Below are 23,933 nucleotides of genomic sequence, written 5' to 3'. Positions count from 1 at the left end.
GGGAGCTGGGCACTTGGAGACGGGGTGGGAGCACTGGGGTCAGCCAGAAATCAAACATGTCAGTAAAGGCCCAGAGCAGCTCGGAAGATAAAATAACAGTCCACTTTATAAACCAACAGTGAAACATTCACAAACAAAGGAAACGTGGATAACTCTCTGCTAGATGTTGTGGTTGAAAATAACGTAGATATTGATGGGTTTGTTGCCTAGCAGGGAGCCTTGGCTTGCTCTGTCACCTCATTTTTGAAAAGCACATATTTGAGAGGTTAGACACAATCACTGACAATATGCTTGATCTGGCATATGGACTGACAGGTCAGAGTTGTATTGCCAAATCTGGTTGACAAAAATCTATGGGCCATATGACTGTCTGAGTACCTGATGCAGTGGCCAGTGCAAGACAATCCATTGACATAAGCTAGAATAAATAGGAATGCTTTCACTAAATTTTACCTATTTTTATAATTATGTCTTAATATAATAAAATAAAAACATGCATGAATGAACATTATTATGACCAGCTTTACTATTTTAATTCACCTTGTATAACTACTGAATTTTGTAGTTCTGAAAACATGCAATTTTTATATTTGTTAAATTAGAAAAAGGTCAGTTAAATATTAGAAAATAATTAATATGATAATACCTTACAAATTTTGCCTCACGTTTGTTTAGCAACTTTCAGCAAAATGTTTTCACATGGCCTTATGTCTGCTTACCTAGAAAGTAAATTTTTTGAAAAAGATATTATTATCCCTGTTTTATGTAAGTGAAGGCAAAGACCTAAAATGGCTTGTTAGGGCCATCCAAATAATTAGAAAATCTATGCAGGTGTGTACTGTAAGGTATATGTTAGACTGAAACTGGAGAAATTATGACTATCTTACAGCAGCAATTAAATCTGACTGCGTATGGACAAAAACATTTAATTGCTCGGTGAACTGCTTAACTGACAGTTATTAACCTTATACATAAAGATTTCAAAATTTTGATTCGGTGAGAAGTATGAGGTTGAACATAGGCATTACAACACTGCCAAATAAGTTTGATCTCTGTTTTGACTAAGCGAGTAGAATAAACTAAAATTAGATGTCAAAATGAATTAAAATATGAGAATATAGAACTAAATATGCCTTTTTGAACTTTTTTTTTTTTTTTTATTGAGACTGATTCTCGCTCTGTCGCCCAGGCTGGAGTGCAGTGGCACAATCTCGGCTCACTGCAGCCTCCGCCTCCTGGGTTCAAATGATTCTCCTGCCTCAGCCTCCCAAGTAGCAGGGTTTACAGGCGCATGCCACCATGCCCAGCTAATTTTTTGTATTATTAGTAAAGACGGGATTTCACCATGTTGGCCAGGCTTGTCTCCAACCGCCTTGGCCTCCCAAAGTGCTGGGATTACAGGCATGAGCCACCACGCCTGGCCTTTTGAACATTTTAAAAACTGTCCTTTCCAAAAGAAAAAATTTAAATAACAGCATCCATATATAATTTTTAGGCTTTAAACTTGAGTTGATTAATAGGGAAATAAATGCTTTGGTTACTAAATGAACTGACTAGAGGAAGGTATTACACAGAAAGCTACTTGGGTTATTACTAACATCAGTGTCTTCTTTTTCTAAAAGGTGATTTTAAAAATCGAGCTGAGATGATAGATTTCAATATCCGGATCAAAAATGTGACAAGAAGTGATGCGGGGAAATATCGTTGTGAAGTTAGTGCCCCATCTGAGCAAGGCCAAAACCTGGAAGAGGACACAGTCACTCTGGAAGTATTAGGTGATGTGCATGTATATGTGTGACTACGTCTGTCACTTCTTCTCCACCACACAGCCCTGGGGCAACCAAGCACTGGTCCGTGAACATGCCAGCATCAACTGGGAGCCTCAGCCAGTCAAGTTACAGAGACCATAAGCATCACCTTCCCGGCAAGCTCTTGGCCATCTCTCCCCATCCCCTCATTGGCTGCTGAAATTTTAGTAACGTGTTATCACAAAGTATCTCTTTGTTAAAGATGGAGGCAATTCCTAGCGGTCCTACAATGTACATAGGAGTATCTTTCCTGAGGGTTTATTTTTCAGTAGTTTTCAGCATATACACAATTTTTCCAACCATTTAAAATAGTATCACATGAGATGGTAGAGAAGCAATAACACACAAAAAAGGTAGACCGAAGGTAGGATTAGAAGTCATTTGGTAAATAAAGGAAATTGACATTGATTATGTACCTGATATGTGTTAGCCCTTGTCACATAAGTAATTTTACTTCATCTTCATTAACATTAATATGATTTTAAATGGAATTTAAATGATTTAACAAGGCCATACAGCTAGAAAGTGTCTGGGCTAAGATTTTAATCCAGATGGGGTTAACTCCAAAACCAGTATGTTTAGTTTCTGTAAGAATCATGGATAGACTAGGCACAGGGGCTTATGCCTGTAATCCCACCACTTTGTGAGGTTGAAGTGGGAGGATCCCTTGAGGTCAGGAGATTGAGACCAGCCTGGGCAGCATAGTGAGTCCCCTATATCTCTCTCTCTTAAAAAAAAAGAAAGAAAGAAAGAAAGAAAACAAAAGAAAAATCCATTTGTGGTGTTGTTATACACCTGTAGTCCCAGCTACTTGGAGGCTGAGGCCAGAGGATTACTTGAGCCCAGGAGTTCAAGGCTGCACTGAGCTATGATCATGCCACTGCACTCTAACCTGGGAGACAGCAAGACTTTCTCAAATAAATAAATAAATAAATAAAAAGAATCACTGATAGATAGTAAAACAGTTCATGATGGTAGTTTGTGGAGGAACACGATCTCTTCTCTTTCATTGGTGGTGTATAATCTACCAAGCAAAGACACTAAAACAGCTCCCCTTCCTTTTTCATGTTGTTCATGCTCTTTCTGAAATACTAGTGATGCACTAGCACAGGAGAAATTTAATTCAGAAAACCTTGCAGCAGATCTGGCCAGTTTATTCATTTTCTAGTGTTGTATAACAACTAAATAGGTCTGTACAGCAAAAGTCCAACAAGAAGACTGGGTATCTGCCCAAAGTATCCCAAGGCTGAAATCAAAGTATTGACAAGGCTGAGTTCTTATCTACAAGCTATGAGGAAAAATCCGTTTCCAGGCTCATTCTTGGTGTTGGCAGATTTCTGTTCCTTGTGGTTGTAGGACCAAAGTCCCTGTTCCATGCTGGCTATCAGTTGGTGGGCCACGCTCAACTCCTAGAGGCCACCACATTCCTTATTACATGGTCCCTTCCATCTTCAATGAAAGAAAAGCATGTCAAATTCTTGTACTTCGTTTTTGTTGTTGCTTTGAGACAAGATTTTGCTCTGTCTTCCAGATCACGGCTTACTACAGCCTCAACCTCCTTAGCTTAAGTGATTCTCCCATCTCAGCCTCCCATCTCAGCTGAGACCACAGGCACACACCACTTGTGTGTGTGTGTGTATGTGTGTGTGTATATGTGTGTGTTTTGTAGAGACACAATCTTGCTATGTTGCCCAGGCTGGTCTCAAACTCCAGGCCTCAAGTGATCTTCTTGCCTTGGCCTCCCAAAATGCTGTGATTACAGGTGTGAGCCACCACACCTAGCCTTCTTCTTGTGCCTTGCATATCTGACTTTTCCTTCTGTAACCAGCCAGAGAAAACTCTCTGCTTTTAAAGGTTCATGTGATTAGGTCAAACCCATTCATGAAATCATCCTATCTTAGGGACAATGGTTTTGGGACCTCAGTTACATTTCCAAAATCTTTCTACTATAGTACCTAGATTAGTGTTTGATTGAATAACTGGAAAAAAAAAAAAAGTGTATTTTTACCAAGGACTGCAATCTTGGGAGACCACCTTAGAATTTTGGAGTAGAAATACTGTAATCTTGGGAGACCACCTTAGAATACAGCCAGTTCTGGGTTTTCCTGAATAATAAATAGGTCACCTAATGAAGTCTGGTTTACTTTTCAATCCCTGAGATCAGAATAACCCTAATAGCTGGACCAGGTATTTTCTAACTTGGCCAGTTCTAGACAGAATGAGATTTATAGTTGAGTACTGGGCCTGAAAAAAATACTCAGGTTTGGCCGGGCATGGTGGCTCATGCCTATAATCCCAGCACTGTGGGAGGCCAAAGCAGGAGGATTGCTTGAGCCTAGGAGTTCAAGACCAGCCTGGGCAACATAGTGAGACCCTTTCTATAAAAAAAAAAAAATTCTAAATTAGCTGGTCATGGTGGCTCGAGCCTATATTCCAGCTACTTGGGAGGCTGAGGTGGAAGGATCAATTGCTTGAGCTCGGGAGGTTGAGGCTACAGTAAACCATGATCACGCCACTTTACTCTAGGCTGAGTTATAGGGTGAGATTCTGTCTCAAAAAAAAAAAAAATCTATCTACACACACACACACATGCACACGCACTCTCTCTCTCTGTTAGGCTTCTTTTAAATATAATTGGTAATAAACCAATTGAAGAAAACAGTAGAGATTGTTTATCTAATAAAGAATAGCTGTTGTACAAGCTAAAGTAATGCTTATTATTACAAAAGGCCTTTAACTCTCAGTGAGTTGATTAACATAATAAGTTTCTTTCTCACTGAAGTAAAGCCTAAATAGTTGGGACAGTGGTGGAGGAGCTATATTATTTTATTTCATGAAACCATTAGAGACTCAACCTAATATAGGTCTGACATCTTCAATACATGACTTTCCAAGGTCACCATTGTTGTTGACACCTACTTGGTAGTGGGAGGGGGTGGAGGATATGAACAAACATGTGGAGGTTTTTAATTAGTCTGACCTGGAACTGGGATATATCACTTTTTTCCCACATTCCATTAGCCAGAACTCATGTATATGACCCCATCTGGCAACAAGAGTGCTGGGAAACGTGGTCCACTGTGTGTCCATGAAGAAAGAAGATGGGTTTGTTGGACAAGTAACCAGTCTCTATCATAGGGTCCAGTAAGCACACATCTTTACCTGGCTATTAAAACCCTTGATTATAGAGACAAAGTCAACAGCTTTAAAGAAAACAAACAACCTTGATTAGCCTATAAATAACCAATATCATCTGACTTCCATTGTTCAGTGGCTCCAGCAGTTCCATCATGTGAAGTACCCTCTTCTGCTCTGAGTGGAACTGTGGTAGAGCTACGATGTCAAGACAAAGAAGGGAATCCAGCTCCTGAATACACATGGTTTAAGGATGGCATCCGTTTGCTAGAAAATCCCAGACTTGGCTCCCAAAGCACCAACAGCTCATACACAATGAACACAAAAACTGGAACTCTGGTAAGGTCATTTCAAGATTGACTTTATAATTGTCTTGCATTTGGATCAAAAAAAATTATTAGAACTTAAGATGATGTTGAATAGAGAAGTGATACCATTGCTTGCTAAGTGGAGAGAAGCAGGGGCAGCAGGAAAGATGGCAGCACTTGTACCAAGAAGTGATGGAAAGAGCTACTACAGGAGATGGGAAGAGAAAACAGAGACTGAGGGAGCTGAGTGTCCAAGGACCAGTAAAAGAGCAAAGGGGCAAGGTTCCTGAAGCAAAGGAGCAAAGGCTGTGTGTTTATCTTTTCAGAATTTAAAAAGATTCTAGAATTGATAATCCTATAAATGATACCAATTAAGATTTTCCTACACCCTAAGCTACTTCCTGGTAGTAACTCTGGCTCTTTAAAGGAAATGTTTATTGTTTGCTGCTGCAATGAACTCACTTGTGACTTAGTAAAGTGCATGAACCCTTTTACCGTGGAGGCCTTCATTTTTATAGACGATGTTTCCTAGGAATTAGAAATACCTAGACTAGGTAGAAATACCTAGACTACTACCATGTGCTATAAACTTTAAAAAATGCGTGGCCGGGCGCGGTGGCTCACGCCTGTAATCCCAGCACATTGGGAGGCACCATGCCCAGTCAATTTTAATGAATTTTGGAAGGAGGATATAATGCTTCATTCCTTTCATCTACAAGTGCACAATAACATTTACAAACTATATCTTCTGATAAACAAGAAAGCAAATTGCTAAAGTGGCTGAATAATGAAGCCTATTGGATGCAGCTCCTTCTTAAGCCCGGCCACGCTCTGGCCTCTCAGCAGTCAGCAGGTACAATCAGCAGGTCTGAGTGATTTTACACTGAGCAACTGGGCAGAAAAACCTGCTGTCACACTTTGCTATATTTACTTTTCAAATGTATTTTTTCTCAGGGTAGTCGGTAAAAGCCCCAAGGCAGGTCTGAAAGGATAGATTCACTTTCCTCAGCTAACCTCAACCCTTGAAATAGCTTGTGATGTCAAGGGAATGAACCTGGGTTGAACTAGGATGGGTTCTTATGTGAGAAATGAACAACAAAGGCTCTGGTGTATGGAAGCCAATGACTTCCTTTTAATTACCAGCTATCATATGCTGGAAGATCATTTTGGGTTTTAGTCTAACATATTATTTATATGTAACCTTGGCCCCGAGTTCATGGTGAATATTCTAAAAGCATTCTGGCTTTGAGGAGAGTGAGAGATGATTCCATAGAGTGAAAAAAAAGAAAAAAAAAAAGAACAGGAAAACTTCCTCTCCCTCCATTTAGGAGGATCTAAGACAATGACCCTTCAAGGTGACCAGGATTACACTCCTTTTCTTCCCTCCCTCCAGCCCTTTCTTCTTTCCTTCCTTCCTTTCTCCCTCTCTCCCGCCCTCTCTTCCTCCCTTTCTCCCTCTCTCCCGCCCTCTCTTCCTCCCTTTCTCCCTCTCTCCCGCCCTCTCTTCCTCCCTCTCTCCCTCCCTCTCTTCCTTCCTTTCTCCCTCTCTCCCGCCCTCTCTTCCTCCCTTTCTCCCTCTCTCCCGCCCTCTCTTCCTCCCTTTCTCCCTCTCTCCCGCCCTCTCTTCCTCCCTTTCTCCCTCTCTCCCTCACTCTCTTCCTTCCTTTCTCTCTCTCTCCCTCCCTCTCTTCCTTCCTTTCTCTCTCTCTCCCTCCCTCTCTTCCTTCCTTTCTCTCTCTCTCCCTCACTCTCTTCCTTCCTTTCTCCCCTCTCTCCCGCCCTCTCTTCCTCCCTTTCTCCCTCTCTCCCTCACTCTCTTCCTTCCTTTCTCTCTCTCTCCCTCCCTCTCTTCCTTCCTTTCTCTCTCTCTCCCTCACTCTCTTCCTTCCTTTCTCCCTCCCTCCCTCCCTCTCTTCCTTCCTTTCTCTCTCTCTCCCTCCCTCTGTTCCTTCCTTTCTCCCTCCCTCCCTCCCTCTCTTCCTTCCTTGCTGTCTCTCCCTCCCTCTCTTCTTTCCTTTCTCCCTCTCTCTCTCCCTCCCTCTCTTCCTTCCTTTCTCTCTCCCTCCCTCCCTCTCTTCCTTCCTTTCTCTCTCTCTCCCTCCCTCTCTTCCTTCCTTTCTCCCTCTTTCTCTCCCTCCCTCTCTTCCTTCCTTTCTCCCTCCCTCTCTTCTTTCTTTTCTCCCTCCCTCCCTCTCTTCTTTCTTTTCTCCCTCCCTCCCTCTCTTCCTTCTTTTCTCCCTCCCTCTCTTCTTTCTTTTCTCCCTCCCTCCCTCTCTTCCTTCTTTTCTCCCTCCCTCTCTTCTTTCTTTTCTCCCTCCCTCCCTCCCTCTCTTCTTTCTTTTCTCCCTCCCTCCCTCCCTCCCTCTCTTCTTTCTTTTCTCCCTCCCTCCTCTCTTCTTCTTCTTTCTTTTCTCCCTCCCTCCCTCCCTCTCTTCTTTCTTTTCTCCCTCCCTCCCTCCCTCCCTCCTCTCTCTTCTTTTTTTCTCCCTCCCTCCCTCCCTCTCTTCTTTCTTTTCTCCCTCCCTCCCTCCCTCTCTTCTTTCTTTTCCTCCCTCCCTCCCTCCCTCCCTCCCTCCCTCCTCTCTCTTCTTTCTTTTCTCCCTCCCTCCCTCCCTCTCTTCTTTCTTTTCTCCTCTTCTTCCTTTTTGTCTGCCTTCATTCCTTCCAAATATTCTCCAAGGGGATAAAACTACTGATAAAAATGATGAAGTATATTATATCAGTCTTAGCTTTTGGTTGCTTTGACAGGGATGGGAAGGAGCAAGGGCTGGCTTTTCTTTTCAAATTTAAAAAAATTCTAGAATTGATAGAATCAACAATCCTATAAACCGATACCAATTAAGATTTTCCTAGGCCCTAAGCTACTTCCTGGTAGTAACTGACTCTTTAAAGGGAGTATTTATTGTTGGCTGCTGCAGTGAACTCGCTTGTGACTTAGGAAAGTGCATTAACCCTTTTACCAGGGAGGCCTGCCCTTCATTTATAAATGATGTTTCCTAGGAATTAGAAATACCTAGACTACTTAATACTACCATGTGTTATGAACTTTAAAAAATGCTCACTGCCTTCCTAACTGTACTACTTTCATGGTTAAAAAAAAAAAAAAGGAACTTCCCTGTGTGTGTTTTATCTTTGTTCTTCTCTGTCAAATTAAGCAAAAGTCTAGCTTAAACTCCTTGAAGTCATGGAGATTTTTAAGTTCATAGTAAAGATAGAAAGTCTCAAATTTTTAAAAAGGAAAGACAAACTTGAAGCTAAAACTTGAGGAACAGGGTTATTTAAAAAGTCTACTTATACATCTATGGCTTAAAAATACATATTTTTGCATCCACAAATAGCAATTTAATACTGTTTCCAAACTGGATACTGGAGAATATTCCTGTGAAGCCCGCAATTCTGTTGGATATCGCAGGTGTCCTGGGAAACGAATGCAAGTAGGTAAGCATGAAATATTGGGAGGAACAAATGGTTTTCAATTAGACTGTGAATTCCAGCATTTGGGGGTAGAAGGAGCAAGGAGCAGGACATGTCTGAGTGACTTGAAGGATAAACAGGAGAGAATGATTAAAATTAACTTGATATGATGTGTTGCAAAGAAGCAAGGATGCTGTTTTTAAGCCATCTCCCAAATAAGCCAAAAATACTTAGTATTGTAGTTAACCACTGTTTTTAGTTTTTTAAATAATTGTTTTTAAAATACATTCTTCTGGGTAATCTTTCTCTCGATTAAAAGCTAAGTATCTTGTAGTCTAAATTGTTGAAGGTCTAGAAGTTTGAATTTCTGATATTTTTAAAATTCAGGAATGCATATCATTGATATTAGCCACCAAATTAATTCAGGTGTTGACATTTACAGTCAACATAGCAGTTATTTAAGTAATCAGAAAGTATCCCTTTCAATGCTGCTTTGAAATAATCATTTAAAAAATTCATCACAACATGTTTAAAAATTAAGGCATTGTTTTCTTAGTTTCATTTATTCACATATGTCCTCATGGGTTTTTCTTTTGTTGTTGTTGTTTTTGGTTTTTGTTTTTTTGAGACAGAGTCCTCCTTGCCCAGGCTGGAGTGCAGGGTCGTGATCTCGGCTCACTGCAACCTCTGCCTCCCAGGTTCAAGCAATTCTCCTGCCTCAGCCTCCCAAATAGCTGGGATTACAGGCGCACCCACCGCACCCAGCTAATTTTGGTATCTTTAGTAGAGACAGGGTTTCACCATGTTGGTCAGGCTGGTCTCAAACTCCTGACCACAGGTGATCCACCCACCTCAGTCTCCCAAAGTGCTGGGATTACAAGTGTGAGCCACCGCGCCCCGCCTGTCCTCATGGTTTTTGCCATTACCTTGTACTACCAGCACAATTTCTGTTTATTTTTCCTTCCATTTAAATGGTCCTGTTTACTTTAAACGTCTACCTTTGCCTTCTCTTAAGGAATCATATCCGGGAAGTCATGGTTTTGATGTATTAGTTACTTTTTCTTAGCACACAATAAATACGTAATGAATAAAATTTAAATGTTTGTTTCTCCATGAGGACCACTTTAATTTGGACATGATTCTCACATATCTACTCTTTCTAAATACAAGTTAGCTTAGAAGTTAAAATTAGTTTGTTTAATGCTCATCCGTTGATCCGAGGTGTTTTGCGTCCTTGGTTGGGACTTACATCTTTTGAAATACATACAAATTCATAAATTCATTTTTTTGGTTTTCTTTGTGAATTATAACTATTTTCACATGTAACCAAAATTAGAACATGTTAACTCTCCTAAGAAATTTTTTCAAAGTGCAGGATTTGTTGGTTGTTTTTTGTACTGACTCACTGTAAAACTCCAGCAGGCTCTACTCACACTGAGCCTTTCAGCAGTTTAGTTCCTTTTCTTTCAGTCAGAAAAATGGTACTTTCCTTTTATAGAGACTTTTCCAAAAAAAAAAAAAATCACAAAATATTTTCATATTTAATGTTACATTTTCTCTACACTGAGGCATAATATGGCTGTATGACTTGCTCAACATCACAGAAAATGGGGAACAGGATGTAAGAAGTTAACTTACTCCTAATCTGTTACTCCTCTATCTCCCATTTCATTGAAGAAAAATAACATAAAATTCATACCACGACTTAGCACTTACAGGACAATTTTTTGTGTTAATCCTTCCTTCATAGATGTTAAATTCATTGATAAACTACAAGACAGTTTTTTTTGGTCAGATAATAGCCCTTACTTTGAACGCTTCATAGATGTCAAATTTATTGACTACTACAAAGTAAATAGAAGGCACACTTTGGTTCTCAGGAATTTCACTTGTTGATTTGACTTTGCCTAAGATTATGATTACTGTAGATTTTTTCTCTATCTGCTCTTTTTAATCCAAGTAAATAAAAAGCCGAATCTTACTGACCTCTCAATACCCAAGCAAACTGAGTTTATACCAAGCAATAATTAATGTTTTCTACTCTGGTCAAATTACTTAACCTTTCAAAAGATTTATCAAGTTTTCTTTTTTTAAAAAAAAATCAATTAATATTTTGGAGGTATTTAAGAAAATTAGTAACACAATTGGCATTAGGAAAGAATTTCAAGACCTGAAGTTTTTATAAGCAGATTCACTTAAACAGTATCTCTAAAAAGATCATTTCCAAAATGTACATTGCTTTAAAATATTTAAATTATTTTTGAGAAAATGCTACCTAATATTTTCTCTAGGTTATTTAATCATATGCTAATTAAAACTTGTTTTTTAAAATGGGAACTCTTTGAAGAATTGCTCCTTTAATAAATACATGGCAAGTATCTAAATGGCAGAAGAGTGTGGCTCATAAAATCCTCATGGACAAGATGGAGAAATATGGTCCAAACAATGTTTTGGTGGATCCACACGCAGTTGAATCCCATGCTCAAAGAATGTTAATAAATTGTGTTGTATGACGGGAGGTGTCTACTAGACTGTTACATAGTTCTTTCCTAAACAAATGCATGTTCATCATGTTATTAATGACTTGAATGAGAGTATTTGTAATAAAATTCTCAGTTTGCAGAAATGTTAAGCTTGGAAGGTTAATGTTATTATTAATAATTTTTTATTAATTATATTATTATTAATACATTATAATTAATGTATTATTGGGCAACAGAATCAATCTGGGAAGAATCACAGTAGTTATTTCCAAACTTGGGTTCAAAACATCCAGTTGCATTACATTAGAGGATGGATGCCTTAACAGCCATAGGAAAAGCCTCAGAGAATTTAATTCATTTTTCATAAATGGATGACAATTTAGTTGCATATATGTATATGGCTGTATACACACATATATACACACACCCATATAATTCAAAAAGGAAGGTATTTCTTACTTAGTTTTACAGAATAACAATGACATGTGCTTTTTTTTGAGACAGTCTCGCTCTGTCACCTAGACTGGAGGGAAGTAGTGCAGTCATAGTTCACTATAATCTCAAACTCCTGGGCTCAAGTGAACCTCCAGCCTCAGTCTTCTGAGTATCTGGGGCTCCAGGAATGCACCACCATATCCGGCTAATTTTTTTTATTTTTTATTTTTTAGAGATGGATTCTTGCTCTGTTGCCTAGGCTGGTCTCAAATTCCCAGCCTCAAGCAGTCCTCCCACCTCAGCCTCCTGAGTAGCTGGGATTACAGGCGTAAGCCAACATGCCTGGCACCACATGCTGTCTTTGATGCCGAGTTTTTCATTATTTGTGAAATTCACACAGATGATGATGTAGAAGAATTTTAAGATGTGGGGTAGGGGGTGGCAGTAGAATACTTGAACTCATTGAACTTCAAAGATCGCTTCCGGTCTTTTAATCCTGTGAATTATTACACATCTCCAAATGAATGCAAAAGAAAACCACACATTTTCTTTTTTAATCTGAGAAGTTTTTAAAATTTAGTATTTTCCCAAAGCTTCAGTTCTGTTAATATGTTTAATCAATTTTGAACCATGTCTTAGAAGTGAGTTAGTTGAATAGGCTTCAAAATCGTTAAAGTATGCTTTATGATATAGCTGCAAAGGGGACCTTTTTTTTGAAACTTTTCAATTTAATGACTGCATCAGTCCGTGTAATCCACATAAATTTATGCATAGTTTATTTTGCATTCCAGATGATCTCAACATAAGTGGCATCATAGCAGCCGTAGTAGTTGTGGCCTTAGTGATCTCCGTTTGTGGCCTTGGTGTGTGCTATGCTCAGAGGAAAGGCTACTTTTCAAGTAAGTGAATCTCACCCTTCTTTGGTAGATAACTTCTATGGCTATGGAGTTTATTTATGAGATACTGTTTCTCCTGGAAGTTGTTTTTTTGTTTTTTTTTGTTTTTTTTTTTTTGTTTGTTTTTTTTTTCCAGACAGAGTCTTGCTCTGTCGCCTAGGCTGGAGTGCAGTGGTGGCAAAATCTCCACTCAATGCAACCTCCACCTCCCAGGTTCAGGTGATTCTCACGTCTCAACCTCCCAAATAGTTGGGATTACAAGCGTGCACCAACACACCCAGCTCATTTTTGTATTTTTAGTAGAGATGGAGTTTCGCTATGTTGGCCAGGCTGGTCTCGAACTCCTGGCCTCAAGTGATCTGCCCACCTTGGCCTTCCAAAGTGCTGGGATTACAGGCGTGAGCGGTCGCGCCTGGCCCTCTCCTAGGAAGTTCTAACAAACTCTGGAGAATATTGTTCATTTATTTTCTGCTATAGAAAATGTTCAGGATGACATGCAGGTGGCTTATGAAACACCTTGGCAAACCTAGGGAGAAAAGGCAAAACTGCCTAGTTGCAAATTCCAGGGAGTACCACAGAATATGCAAGGGGCATCCTTGGAGTGGTGCAGTGCAGCGAGACAGAGATATTCAATGTGAACAGATATTTATAGTATCTTTGCATGTTTTTAAGATTTTTTTTTTTTTTTTTTTTTGAAAGAGTCTCGCTCTGTCGCCCAGGCTGGAGTGCGGTGGCGCAATCTCGGCTCACTGCAAGTTCCATCTCCCGGGTTCACGCCATTCTCCTGCCTCAGCCTCCCGAGTAGCCGGGACTACAGGCACCTGCCACCATGCCTGGCTAATTTTTGTATTTTTAGTAGAGACGGGGTTTCACCGTGTTAGCCAGGATGGTGTTGATCTCCTGACCTTGTGATCCACCCGCCTCGGCCTCCCAAAGTGCTGGGAGTACAGGTGTGAGCCACCATGCCCGGCCAATATCTTTTTATTTTAAGTTAGGAATTGTATATCTCAAGATATAAGTTGATTTCAAATTTATAAAGAAATTTCATTGAAATAAATAAGTGAAATATTTCATCAGTGTAGAACAGTGAAGTGTTGAATGTTAAATTTAGGACAACTGTATTTAGAAGAGAATTGTTCAGCTGGGTGTGGTGGCTCACGCCTGTAATCCTACCACTTTAGGAGGCTGAGGCGGGTGGATCACTTGAGGTCAGGAGTTCGAGACCAGCCTGGCCAACATGGTGAAACCCTGTCTCTACTAAAAATACAAAAATTAGCCAGGAATGGTGGCATGCACCTGTAGTCCCAGCTACTCGGGAGGCTGAAGCAGAGGAATCACTTGAACCTGGGAGGTGGAGGTTGTAGTGAGCCAAATTGTGCCACTCCACTCCAGCCTGGGTGAAAAAGCAAGACTCTGCTGCAAAAGAAAAAAAAAAAAGAGAATTGTTCAGTCAAAACTAGAAACCTATTGTATTTATGAGAACTACTTCTGTACACAGTGTTGAATTCTTCAAATTTAGACCTTTTGTAACTTCACACCTCCATTTGATGATGCAATAGGTTTGATGTAAATGGGTGAGATTTAAAAATGTTTTATTCTCTTAATGCATTTCTTCACTCTCTAATATTACTGGAGAGCTCAGAAGCTGCAGCACTCTATCAGGTCCACTGGTAATAGTGTATAAAATAAAATTTTTAATTGAATTATAAATTTATAGCATATACAAGTTATAGACCCATGGTTTTACAGCAAACATTAATTTTGGAATTTCGATTTTTAAAACAATTTTTTTTTTTTTTTTTTTTTGGAGACAGGGTCTCACTCTGTCACCCATGCTGAGTGCAGTGGTGTGATCATGGCTCACTGCAGCCTTGACTTTTCAGGCTCAAGAGATCCTCCCACCTCAGCCTTCTGAAGTAGCTGGGACTACAGGCACATACCACCACGCCTGGCTAATTTTCTTTTATTTTTTGTGGAGACAGGTTCTTGCTCTGTTGCTCAGGCTGGTATCGAACTCCTGGGATCAAGCAATCCTCCCACCCCAGCCTCCCAAAATGCTAGGATTACAGGTGTGAGCCACCACTCCTGGCCTTAAAAAAAAAATTTTGTGCCAAAATAAAACTTAAATATAAAATGTGTTCCTAATAATACCTACAATTAGGTATTATGTCTCATAAAATGTTTCTGTGGACATGGATTCCAAGAGATGCCCTATAATTAAGAATAACTGGGCTGGGTGTAGTGGCTCACACTTGCATTCCCAACACTTCGGGAGGCCGAGGCGGGAGGATCACTTGAGTCCAGGACTTCAAGACCAGCCTGGGCAACATAGGGGGACCCTTTCTTTACAAAAAATAAAAAATAAGCCAGGCATAGTTGCACACGCCTTTAGTCCCAGCTACTCAGGAGGCTAAAGTAGGAGGATCGCTTAGCCCAGAGGTCGAGGCTGCAGTGAGTTATAATCTCACCACTGCACTCCAAGCTGGATAACAGAGCAAGACACTGACCAAACAAACAAACAAAAAGAGCTGCTCTGTCAATTAATACTTGTTCAGTGCTTCAATGCAGTCCCCTGCAATGTAACTTTATGAATTGAATCCAGCTGTGTCCCCCTGCTGGTCATCAGCGAAAGTACAGACAAGTAAGATGACTCAAAACTCTTGTCATGTTTATACCCTAAAAGAATACCGGTCTGAGTTTTTTAACGAGGAGTTAGTAAACAAATTTTCCTAAAGTACTGAATTAATTAAAAGTTGACTTGAATATTAGGGGTTCGTTACCTAAGAATGTTACTCTCATTTTCATCTAGCAGAAAAATCTATCCAAGAGAACCATATTCTTGAACTTATGTTTAGGACACAGGTTGGCAGACTAATACCTGTGGACCAAATCTGTGGACCAAATCTGCCCTCCCCGCCTATTTTTCTATGGCCTGTGTACAAAAATGGCTTTACAGATGAACATTTACAATCTATTTGATGATAGGGACTACTGACTTTGAAACCCAATTAAAGAGAAATGTTATCTTCCCCAAAAGAATTCCATTTCTCTAACTAGTAGGCCTGCTTTTCAAGACTTTTATTATTAGTATTATATTTTTTATTTTACCCTTAAAAATGTTTGGAAATTTGTTTGCTCTCTTGTTTTAAGTACCTACATAGTATCCTCTTGGCCCCAAAGCCTAAAATGGATGCTGTATGGCTCTTTATCAAAAAAGGTTGCCAACTCTTAATTTAGAAGGTATAAATGTCAACAAGATTAAAATTAATAAAAATAAATTAAACCCAAACTCATTTTTATATGAATCTGTATCATACCATTATAACCCTTGCATTAATGATATCTATTTTTTCTTTTACAGAAGAAACCTCCTTCCAGTAAGTATACTTTCCTACAATGGATGTTTCCTCTATGTCAACTACTTTTCTATTAATCATCTGTTTAAAGTCAAAAGAGGGAAGTTGGGTTATTTGTGTAGGTTTACTCTCCCAAGAAGTTACACAAGTTTATCAAGAAATACATCTGTATTAGGCTGTTCAGCAAGCTTTGATAACTTGCTGATCTGTTGGATGTGGGCTGTGAGAGAAACAGAGAAATACCTGAGACGGGATAGTTTATTTTAAAAAGAGGTTTAATTGGCTCACGGTTCTGAAAGTTGTACAAGCCTGGCACCAACACTGCTTGGCTTTTGGGGAGGCCTCAGGAAGCTTTTACTCATGGCTGAAGGCGAAGCAGGAGCAGGCATGTCACATGGCAAAAGCGGGAGCAAGGTTGGGGAGGTGCCATATACTTTTAAACAACCAGATCTCAAGAAAACTCAGTCACTATTCTGAGGACAGCATCAACGGGGTGGTACTAAACCGTTCATGAGAAATCCGCCCCCCCATGATCTCATCAGCTCCCACAAGCCCCACCTCCAACACTGGGTATTACAATTCAACATAAGATTTGGGCGAGGCAAATATCCAGACTCTATCAACATCACACTTCACACTTCATACCTACTTGTAAATGACAGTACAGAGAGAATGATGATTACCCAGACAAGAAAAACGGTCACTAATTTGATTTCATAAGCATATCTATAAACTAATTTAAAAAAACATATTCACTGTATTTTGCTAAATTGAAATTTTTCACATAAAATTTTAGTTAACAGTCATTTTTTACATTAATTGAATACCAATTTTGCGCCTAACACTGTTCTAAGGACTGGGGATACAGCAGTGAACAAAACAGGCCAAAAACCCCACAAAACTCTGCCTTATGGAGTTTACATTCTAGTAGAGAAAGGCAGAAAATAAACAGATAATAGTATATAGTATATCAGATGGTGGTATCATGGAGAAAAATAAAACGAATAAGAGAATGTAGAATACAAAGGGTAGGAGTGGAGATTGTAATTTCAAATAGGGTGGTCGGGAAGGATCTCACTAATAAGGGATTTTTGAGAAAGGCCAGAAGACAGTGAGGAAGCAAGTTGTGCAAATAAGAATGAGAAGAGCGTTCAGGCAGAGGGGAGAGAGCAAACTGAAAGATCCTGAGGCCAGGCAAGCCTAGAGTATCTGAGGGATGTCAGCGGGAGCAGGGTGGCTGGAACAGAGTGACAGAAACAGAGATGAGTGTACACAAGTAGCGGTGGGGGCAGACTGTATGGAGTCCCTTTTAGGCGGTTGTGAGGAGTCTGGCTTTGGTCTGAGTAAGATAGAAAGTCACTGGAGGGCATTAAGCAGAGGAGTGGTGTCATCTTAATTTTTCAAAACTCACACTGGCTTCTCTGTTAAGAATAAACTGAGATGACAAAAGGTGGAAGCAGGGAAATCAGTTAGCAAACTACCACACCAAGTGAGGCAAGAGAAAACGGCGGCTGGTGCGAAAGCAGTAGTGTTGGAGATGCTGAGAAGTGACAGTGTTTTGGATATAATGTTTTAATAACCTGCTGATCTGTTGGATGTGGGCTGTGAGAGAAACAGAGAAATCGAAGATGGCTTCAAGGTTATGAGAAGGATGGAATTACCATTTACGGAAGTGTGGAAGATTTTAAGAGGAGAGAGTTTGGGAGTGGTGATGGGGATAAGCGGAGAGGTTGGAGTGTTTGGAATTTTAATATTTGATATGCTTATCTGATTCCAAGTGGAGGTAATCAGTAAGTAACTGAATATTCAAAATCTAGAGTTTGGGGAAATAACTGGAAATAGAATGGTAGGAGTCATTGGTACATGAAATATGGATGAGCTCCCCAAAGCCCTGCAGTTTGTGCTTGTTTTATGACTGTCCTTCTTGTATGTACGGATGGGGCAGACCCACCTTTGGCTCCATAGGTGTAGAGAGAAGATGGATGACAAACTATCTGAGGTCATGACAGTTGCGAGTGGAGAAGAGATACTGAAGCCATGGCTTCAGTTTGTCATCTCCTAATTCCTTTGAAGAATCAGCTGCCGTTGACTTCCTGTTCCCAGATTTCTGGCTCAATCCTGGTCTCTCAGTCTCGTAAGATCCTAATACAAGTCTAGGTTGAAGTTCAAATTATCGAGAACTAGCAGTAACGAAGCCAGTGAGTTCAGAAGGGCGCAGTAGCCTGAAAGTGTTGCTACTTCCCACCCCTCACCTCCGGGTGATTGTGAGGACTTCCGCTGTTATTGAGTGCCACAGAGAGTAATCGGAAGGTTTTGAGCAGAGCGGAGACATCGGCTTACGTGAAGTGGGAAGGGTGGCATGGCTGCAGTGAGGGAGGTTATTCTTCCATCAGTATCTCTAGCAAATCAAGTAGTCATCTGGTGGGGAGTAACTTCATTCCTAGACATACGCCCTCACGTTCATTAAATCTGTGGCCTTCAAAATATGATGAATGACAAAATGGATGACTGGAACCCTAGTCACCATGTAAAACTTTTTCCATGGAAAAATAAAATCAATTTTGAGATTATAATAGTCAAGCTTTCAAAATGTTAAATGTTAATATATTACATTAAAAGTTAGTCAGTCTCTGGTTTGTGCATTCCACAAAAACCTTTCTTTAGTATACCAGCCATAAGCTACATTTACGTGCACAAGGCTTCACACTGATGTTTTGTTGCATGAGTTTCTCTGTGAATATTGTCTGTAAACATAAGGAATTCAGCAAGAATTCCTGTCTTGTTTTCTACCTAAGATATATGTTCATGTTCTTGCTGAGAAAATGTATGGAAGTAAAATTAACTAAAAGAGCATATGTGTTCCAGATTGGAAGTGATAATGCAGTAAATATTGTCTTTTATATTCCACAAACAGGAAGAGTAATTCTTCATCTAAAGCCACGACAATGAGTGAAAATGTGAGTAGTTTTAAAGCATATTTATAGAATGAATGTGTTTAGGGAATAGGGCAGGGAAATGAATTATATGGACCTTGTGAATTTTCACTTTTAATACACTTTGCACCAGTGTCTATCACTGGTGTTTAAAAGGAGCTAAGTAGATGTTAGCTTCTGTACCCTGTCTAGGATGGCATGATAAAGATACCTGGCATTTCCAATTGCAGAAGTGATCTTTAATCATATCACGATTTGTTTCATGGTATTTTCTATAATTAGTCTGTCTTCTTAGTCTCACTAGGTCTGGCATTATCGGCTCTCTTCGACAGATGAGTAAATTAAAACACAGGTTCTTACAGGATAACAGTGGTGGAGCTGGGACTCAGGCCCTTTTCTTCCCTGTAGCTTGACCAAGCAGAGTGGTTCCAGCAGATCTGTGGTTCTAGGACTCACCTTTGGTTATGTGAAGTACTTGGAACATTTTAGGGCTAGGCAATGTCTTAGTCATTGACTAAGGACTGCTATAACAAAAATACCATACACTGGGTAATTTACAAACAACAAATTTATTTTCAGTTTTGGAGGCTGGGAAGTCCACAGTCAAGGCGCCAGTAGATTCAATGTCTAGTGAGAGCCTGTTCCTCATAGATGGAGCCTTCCTGCTGTGTCCTCACACAGTAGCAGGGGCAAAACAAGCACCCTCCGGCCTCTTTGATAAGGGCACAGTTCCATTCATGAAGGTCCTGCCCTCATCACCTGATCACCTCCTAAAGGCCCCACCTCTTAATATTATTGCATTAGGGATTAGGTTTCAACATATGAATTTTGGGTGACACAAACATTCAGACCAGAGCACAGAATATCCTGTTATAATTGAAAGGAACATTTCAGAAATGTTTGAAAAGATGCAGTAATTACCTAACTCAGAGGGTTTAAGGAACATAGACATTTGGACCCTTTGTAAACACTACATTGTTGCAGCAAATACCATTATTACTCAGATTTTGTAGCTCTTTGGATGGATATTCAGCCTTCTGGATGATTTTCTCAGGAATATAGTGGGTTGGGGCCAGGGGAGTTCCTATGGTTTTAGAGGCCTAAGTCGTTTCTTGAGAAACAAAGCATGGGTTCTCAGAAACACTTTACTCATCTATGGCAGGAATTCTCTCAGATTTCCTCTCAGCAGAGTCTGGAGGGTGGGGCAGGCGGGGGTCGGGGGAGGGGGGAGCCTGGACATCAGTATTTTAAATGCATAAGTGATTTTAATGGATAGTAGTGTTTAATATTCATCCACTTTTCTGTACAAATTTGATTGTTAAAAATTGTTCCAGAAACTATTACAGAATTCACCTTATTTTGTGGTTTACTACACTGAAAACATACTGACGTTTAATTAGGGGACAAGAAACTTTGTTCCTACCATTTTTGTTCCTACAATTTACAGAAAGTACTCTCGGAGTGTAGAATCGAATACTCCCATCCCTCCACACAGTATGAAGCACACTGTGGCTAAACTGAATGAACAAAAGCCATTTATTTTTTCTTTGCCTTCCTCTCAGTCGCCCTCATCAGCTAAGAGCTAGAGTCCCCTTCAGTTCTCTTGTGCCCTACACCGCAGGGTTTCTCAACCTCAACACTACTGATACTTTGGTCCACATCATTCTTTGTGTAAGGTGCTGTCCTGTACATCGCAGGATGCGTAGCAACAGGCCTGTCCTCCAACACTAGATGCCGGGAGCATCCTCCTAACAGGATTTATCTGCCTCTGCCTTCCAGTCCTACCTCTTTACTCTCTGGGCAAAGCTTCAGAGTACCTTGTCTGCTAGGAGTTAGTTAATTAATTCCCCATAAAACGGGTTTAATTAAATATATACTGGTTTGGCTAGGTGCACTGGCTGACGCCTGTAATCCCAGCACTTTGGAAGGCCGAGGCAGGTGGATCACGAGGTTAGGAGTTCTAGACCAGTCTGGCCAATATGGTGAAACCCCATCTCTACTAAAATACAAAAATTAGCTGTGCATGGTGGCGTGTGCCTGTAGTTCCAGCAGATTGGGAGGCTGAGGCAGGAGACTCACTTGAACCCGGGAGGCGGAGGTTGCAGTGAGCTGAGATCGTGCCACTGCACTCCAGCCTGAGCAACAGAGCAAGACTCTGTCTCAAAAAATAAATAAGATAAATAAATAAATACTGGTTTTTACCTGTAAAATTCTTACAATAAATATAGCTTGATATTCATAAGATTTATGTTTCTTTAAATACGAGTTAATATATTTAAACTTGTTTTTTCTTTCTTTTCCTAGGATTTCAAGCACACAAAATCCTTTATAATTTAAAGACTCCACTTTTGAGATACACCAAAACCACCGTTGTTACACAAATTATTAAACTATTATAAAACTCTGCTTTGTCTGACATTTGCAAAGAGGTACATGAGGAAATGAAAGTGGTATTTCATTTTAATTTTTATGACTACTAACTCACCTGAACTTGTTATTTTAAACAAATAGTTCTGTCCACACCTAAAATACAGTCTGGCTTCTTGTGTCTGGACTAAGTTAAAAGAATCAAAATACTTTGTAATATTCTGGGCTTTGGCAACTGTTAACCATATCCTAACTTCTAGAGAACGTTACTAAAATGTAACATACTGATTGTGAAGTTAATCCACAGATCATGAAAATATAAATCAGACTCTGAGCGAGAGTCTGATTTAGGGCGTCCAACAAATACTCTGACAGATGCAAAAGGAACCTCTGGTCTCATTTCTGCCAGACTCCTCTTTTCTCCCCTCATATCATCTTATTCCGATGCTCGTTCATCACTAACATATCCACAGAAAGGAGGAAGCGGGATGGGTCTTAGGCCTGAGGATTTGCACTTAGTGTTTACTGCCATTCCTGAGAACTAAAAGCAACATCAAAAGAAATACCTAATGGCTGGAGCCCACAGGTGTGCACCACAGGATTCGCCTGGTGTGTGTCACTGATTTCTTCATTAAATGTAATTTTGACGGTCAAACACAAACCAAAGTGGCTTATTTCACCCCTACTGCTGCTTGCCACTGCTTCCTTCTCGTAAGATTTCTTTGAAGAGGATCAGTGACCTTGGCATCAGAACTCACCACTGGAGGCTACACAAGTTTGCAGATACCTTTCCCTGCAGGAGTGGTGACTTCACATCCTTCTGTCTCTAAAAATTGTGCAGTGACATTCCGGGTCAAGTTCCTTGGTCAGGGGTTGCCAATTCTGCTTTTGGAAAAGGAGGGATGTGGAGGGAAGAAGTAATTGTCTACAAGGAAGATGAGATGAGAAAGCTCACTGACTCCCTGCATCTGGTACCCCTCTTGATACATAGTGGGCATATGGAGAAATGGCTCAAATGAAAAGTGGGTCTAATGTGGGTTTCTCAACTGATGAACCACAAAAGCCTCCAGCTACTATTACAATGTGAAAATTCCAATGATCCATTTACCAGAGCAGTTAGACTATGTTAAAAATGCATATCATCTGTAACTTCTTTTAATTACCGAATTGATATTAAAAACAAAACATGGCTAAGGCCTGTCCTGTTCTGGGCAAATCGGGATGAAAAGGTCACTTGCTACCTTTGACAACTATGAACATGGTTAATCTTCTTTCTTTTTTTTTTTTTGAGACAGTCTCACTCTGTTGCCCAGGCAGGAGTGCAGTGGCACAATCTTGGCTCACTGCAACATCTGCCTCCCCTCCGCCTGCCAGGTTCAAGCAATTCTCCTGCCTCAGCCTCCCAAGTAGCTGAGATTACAGGCATGTACCACCACACCTGGCTAATTTTTGTAATTTTAGTAGAGACGGGTTTCACCATGTTGGCCAGGCTGGTCTCGAACTTCTGACCTCAAATGATCCACCCGCCTCAGCCTCCCGAAGTGCTGGGATTACAACCATGAGCCACCGCACTCGGCAGGTTAATCTTCTTTCAAAAGAATCTTATCTTTCTACCCAATTGGCAAAGCAAATCCTCAGGATTCACTGAACAAATGGATTAAGCACCCACTGAGTGCCTAGCATGTGCCTGGACACCAGGCCACTGGGAAGATGCTCCCCCTTTGACTTAGCTGTGACATTCTATGTGTCTCACCAGATCCCTTCCTGGAGGTCGGGCTTCTGTAACATGGCTCTGCCTCCAAAATCAAATTTTCACCACATGATCAGGGATCAGCAAATATTTTTTGTAAAGAGCCAGAAAGTAGATATTTTAAGTCATAAGGTCCTTGTTAACGACTACTTGACTCTGCCATTGTAGCACAAAGGCAGCCACAGCCAAAATAAGCAAGCAGTCATGTCTGTGTTCCTAAGACTTTATTTACAAAAACAGCAGGCACAGACAAGATTTGGCCCACAGGCATAGATTCCCAACTCATGGTGGTGAAGGACAGAAAAAAACACCTGTTTACAAGCTTTTGTAAGAAATTAGGCTAAATATTACCTGTTTTGGTTGGAAGATTTCTTTGGTTTGAGGAATGCTTTCCTCTTGCCTTGGCATGCCAAGAGGATAGATGACTCTGAACGACGCCTCTTCAGACATACCTGTCATCACACGAGATCAACTTCTTCAGTTTAAATGACACAAATCCACATTGTGGAGGGAAAATATGTAGTGCCTTAGCTTCACTAATAGTTGTAAAACTTCTTTTGAAGACATCAAAGGCTAGAGGATTCATTTTATGCAGTGTGAACATCTAACACTCTCTGTGTCAAATATATATTGTACATTACCTTAAACTATTGTAATAGCTAGGTAACAATCCTTGTATAAAGAATGTTTTCTCCCACACAAAGGGCACAGTATTGAGCACTAATTTCCTAATTATTAAAAGTACATGTATGTATCTGTGGGTCACTGGTGTCCAGACTTGTATTTCCATTTGTGTTTACTTGAGGAATTTGAACACTAACAATTGGTAAAATCCCATTGTAATTCTTACAGCATTTTGACTTTACTTTCTTGCAGTGAATTGTGTTGTGTAAAGATTTGGGCTTTAAAATCTTTATTAGCAAGCTTTGTTTTGTTTTCATTATTGTTGCTGTTGTAACCAGATTTAATTTATTTTTAGTTGGAGGTTTGACCTGGCTAAATCTGGACCAATTGTTTTTCAATACAACTTTGCAAAGAACGTCCTTCG

The 23,933-nt window shown here is 40.2% G+C and overlaps 1 protein-coding gene across 1 annotated transcript in view; it reads left to right on the top strand.

Moving 5' to 3' along the window:
- JAM2 (junctional adhesion molecule 2) overlaps positions 1 to 23,645 on the top strand; it is a 215,544-nt gene extending 191,899 nt beyond the window's left edge. Inside the window, exons 5-11 of the mRNA XM_050784777.1 lie at positions 1,623 to 1,775; positions 5,080 to 5,282; positions 8,590 to 8,689; positions 12,375 to 12,482; positions 15,841 to 15,856; positions 18,750 to 18,792; positions 21,073 to 23,645. Coding sequence (XP_050640734.1) covers positions 1,623 to 1,775; positions 5,080 to 5,282; positions 8,590 to 8,689; positions 12,375 to 12,482; positions 15,841 to 15,856; positions 18,750 to 18,792; positions 21,073 to 21,105 — 656 coding nt within the window. The 3' untranslated portion in view covers positions 21,106 to 23,645. The remainder of the gene's footprint in view (positions 1 to 1,622; positions 1,776 to 5,079; positions 5,283 to 8,589; positions 8,690 to 12,374; positions 12,483 to 15,840; positions 15,857 to 18,749; positions 18,793 to 21,072) is intronic.
- The last annotated feature ends 288 nt before the right edge of the window (positions 23,646 to 23,933 follow it).

The sequence above is a fragment of the Macaca thibetana genome, chromosome 3 (genome assembly GCF_024542745.1).
Source record: "Macaca thibetana thibetana isolate TM-01 chromosome 3, ASM2454274v1, whole genome shotgun sequence".
Taxonomy (NCBI): domain Eukaryota; kingdom Metazoa; phylum Chordata; class Mammalia; order Primates; family Cercopithecidae; genus Macaca; species Macaca thibetana.
Note: the sequence above shows the minus strand (reverse complement) of the source record. Positions and strands in the feature narration are given on the sequence as shown.